Source organism: Halyomorpha halys, unplaced genomic scaffold (genome assembly GCF_000696795.3).
Source record: "Halyomorpha halys isolate HHAL.00 unplaced genomic scaffold, Hhal_1.1 Scaffold1465.1, whole genome shotgun sequence".
NCBI lineage: Eukaryota > Metazoa > Arthropoda > Insecta > Hemiptera > Pentatomidae > Halyomorpha > Halyomorpha halys.
In genome coordinates, this window is record NW_027114071.1 from 60048 (window position 1) to 63094 (window position 3047).

A 3047-nucleotide genomic window follows, 5' to 3' on the forward strand; every position below is an offset into this window, starting at 1 on the left:
TATATATATATTGAGCTTATAGCACATATTACCTATTATGTGAATATTTAATAGACAATAATAGAAAATCACGAGTGAAAGCAAATGTACCAGTATCTCCTAATCCCCAGTTAGAACTGTTAATTATGAAGATATTTCATATTGATGCAGATATATATTTTGAGCTCATAGCACATATTACCAATTATTTGATTATTTAATTGACAATAATATAAAATTAATAGATAATATGTACCTTTTTCTGTTTTCAATGCTTTTTATTGTAAGCAATCCTAGATCAATGGCCAAACTATTCCTTTGCATATATAAGAAGATGGTCAGGGTTGCGGTCAAAAGAGAAACAAAAATAGTTCACAACTATTTAAATATTAAAAATATTTAAACTATTTTTGTTTCTCTTTTGACCGCAACCCTGACCATCTTCTTATAGATCAATTTTTACGGTCAACTATATATACATATATTCCTTTACATCATTTTATTCATACTCAAGGTGTTGTTTATTTTATTAATACCTGTTCTGTTTGCACACACATGTATGGGATCTGTTATTACTACCTGGGCAAGAGGAAAGGGTCTATTAACCTCTCAGTTCAAGTAACAGTAAGAATGAAGTGGAAAAAAGTTCTGAGGGACATGACATCAGGGAAGAGCAAGATTTTGAACAGAGAAAAGTGAAAACAAATTTGAAAATAATTTAGGATAATAAAGATCACATTAGAAGAAAATTTCTTTAAAAAAATTAATAAAAAAGATGAAATAATTTATTAAGTTACTTACAGGATATAAGTTCTAAAGCTTTGATCCCATAATTCTGAATTTCGGCCCTCATAATAGTGACATATGAAAGTAATGAATCCAAAAATTAATAGAAGTCCTGAAAAAATGCCCATTCTCAATATGGTCTCTCTAATTTTAGCACTTGCTCTTTCTGATATTATTTCTTCGGAATCAACTTTCAACCGGATGAGGGTCATCAAACCTGAAACCAAGTATAATTATAAAAGGGAAAAAAATAATTAGGACATATACCAATCAAAAGGAAAAATTGGTGAAATTTCATATTTCTTAAAAGAAATAATTTATACCTTTTGACATAAAATAGGCTCCTATGAGTATTGACACAGATACCGGGCCAAGAAGAAAAACGACTCTATAGAATCTGTTAGTGTAGCCAACGAAACAGATTCCTGTTATAGAGTCTCCATCAATTTCCCCTAAAGCCATTGTAGTTATTGTCAGAACAAGTGGAGCCGACCAAGCTATAAGATGGAAATAAGCACCTTTCTTTTCCATGCACTCTTGGATTTTACCTGAGGAAAAAGAAAATCCAAACCTGAATATTGGAATAAAATCAAATATATTTTTAATTCTAAGACATGATTTAGGATGACCAAATCAAAAAAATTAAAGATACATTTAATTATTGTAGGAAATTAACTATTTAAGTAATAATCAGGTGTTTATAGTTGATTGTAGATATATTTTGATTTGTTTATAGTTGACCGTAGATATATTTTGATATGAGGTGTTTATAGTTGACCGTAGATATATTTTTATATGAGGTGTATATAGTCAATCATATGAGGAAAAGATGGCCAGTAAAGGTACACAAATAAGTCAAACTTATTACCTGAGGAGCAATTTTGTCCCCACCCACTTGACAGCAGCTTTGCCTGATTCAGTAAGTTTCTCTGTCTATTTAAAAGTTTATTTCAGCTTATTACTTTTTACTCATCTGGGTTACTGCATAGCTTTTATCCATTGTGGCATATACTCTGTTTTCTTTCTTGCCAATTGCTTCATAGACGGAAACAGATGGTAGCAGCATGGTAACGCGCCTGTCTGCCAACCCAAAGGTTGCGAGATCCAGTTTCCGGCCCTATCCGGAATTTTTCAAGCATATAATTATACAATACCCACTCACAACCTCCCCCGGGCATTAGTGAGGCCCGTTAACCAATGGGTGACACTCATAAAAATAGGCAAGAGTGACGAACCCACCCTATAAAAACCATGTCATGAAACGCACAATATAGTTTTTAAGTACATCGCGCGAGGCCTTAGACCTCCATGGTCTGTCGCACTAATAATAATAATATTTACCGCACCTTCATATTCACCACTGTCTTCTCTTCATATTTAATTAATGTTTCAGTCAATATGAGAAAATATATTATTATAGAACTGCCCATTGGGGTTTAGGCTATGTTTTGGAAGTCCAATACCATTTCAACATTAATTTTTTTTCTTTAAATTATTAGATAATACTAAATATACCTAATTTAAAAATTAAATTATTAACATCTAAATTTGAAATAATACAGGGTAAACACCTAGTCTATGTCTACCTAGCGCTTGCAAGCTGATGTGCCAAGCATAAGCAAGAATTACAAACCACGCTAGTCCTGCCATCAAGAAGTAGTACACCATTACAAAGACCACAACACAAGACAAATTTTCTCCAGCGCTGAAAAGAGAAAGTAAATCTGATCAATAAAATGGTAAATGGATTAATATAATAGATTACTAATACTTTTTTTAGAATCCCTTAATTTCACTTTCAGCCATAATGCATTGCATACCTAGGTTCTCCTGTCCTCAGAGTCCCATCTTTCCTGCATACAACATCCTCTCTACCTCCGGGAAGGAACTGAACAAGCCATCCCATGCAGACGACAAAGAAGCAGAGATTTATATAGAATATGACAAGAGCTGGGTACTTGTTAGAATGGCGCCAGTCGATAATAAAAGTAAACTGAAATAATTTAAGATTATTAAGAAAGTTTTCATAATAACTTTATAAACATGGTCATTATTTGTCATGATTATTAATATAGAACTAGCAGTGACCATGGGTTCATCTACAATATATTTGGGTCATACAAGTATGTTTTAATGCACATGATGAGTATGTGATCGAGCTTATCTAATTAGCTGATTGATATCTGATATATATATTGAATTGAATACATCAGCAGGCTAAAAGAAGTTTTATACAATAATCATGTTTGTGAAGTAAACTTCCTTCCACGGCAATATATATA

General features: G+C 32.3%; 1 protein-coding gene across 3 annotated transcripts in view; it reads right to left on the reverse strand.

Moving 5' to 3' along the window:
- Positions 1–3047, reverse strand: part of smo (smoothened) — a 23117-nt gene that overhangs the window by 12945 nt on the left and 7125 nt on the right. For 2 of the 3 annotated variants that reach the window (XM_014434952.2, XM_014434953.2), the window contains exons 5-8: positions 2586–2758; positions 2337–2470; positions 1089–1313; positions 781–982 (exon numbers count right to left, since the gene is read on the reverse strand). In XM_014434952.2, coding sequence (XP_014290438.1) covers positions 781–982; positions 1089–1313; positions 2337–2470; positions 2586–2758 — 734 coding nt within the window. The remainder of the gene's footprint in view (positions 1–780; positions 983–1088; positions 1314–2336; positions 2471–2585; positions 2759–3047) is intronic. The other variant, XM_014434955.2, reaches the window with a different exon arrangement.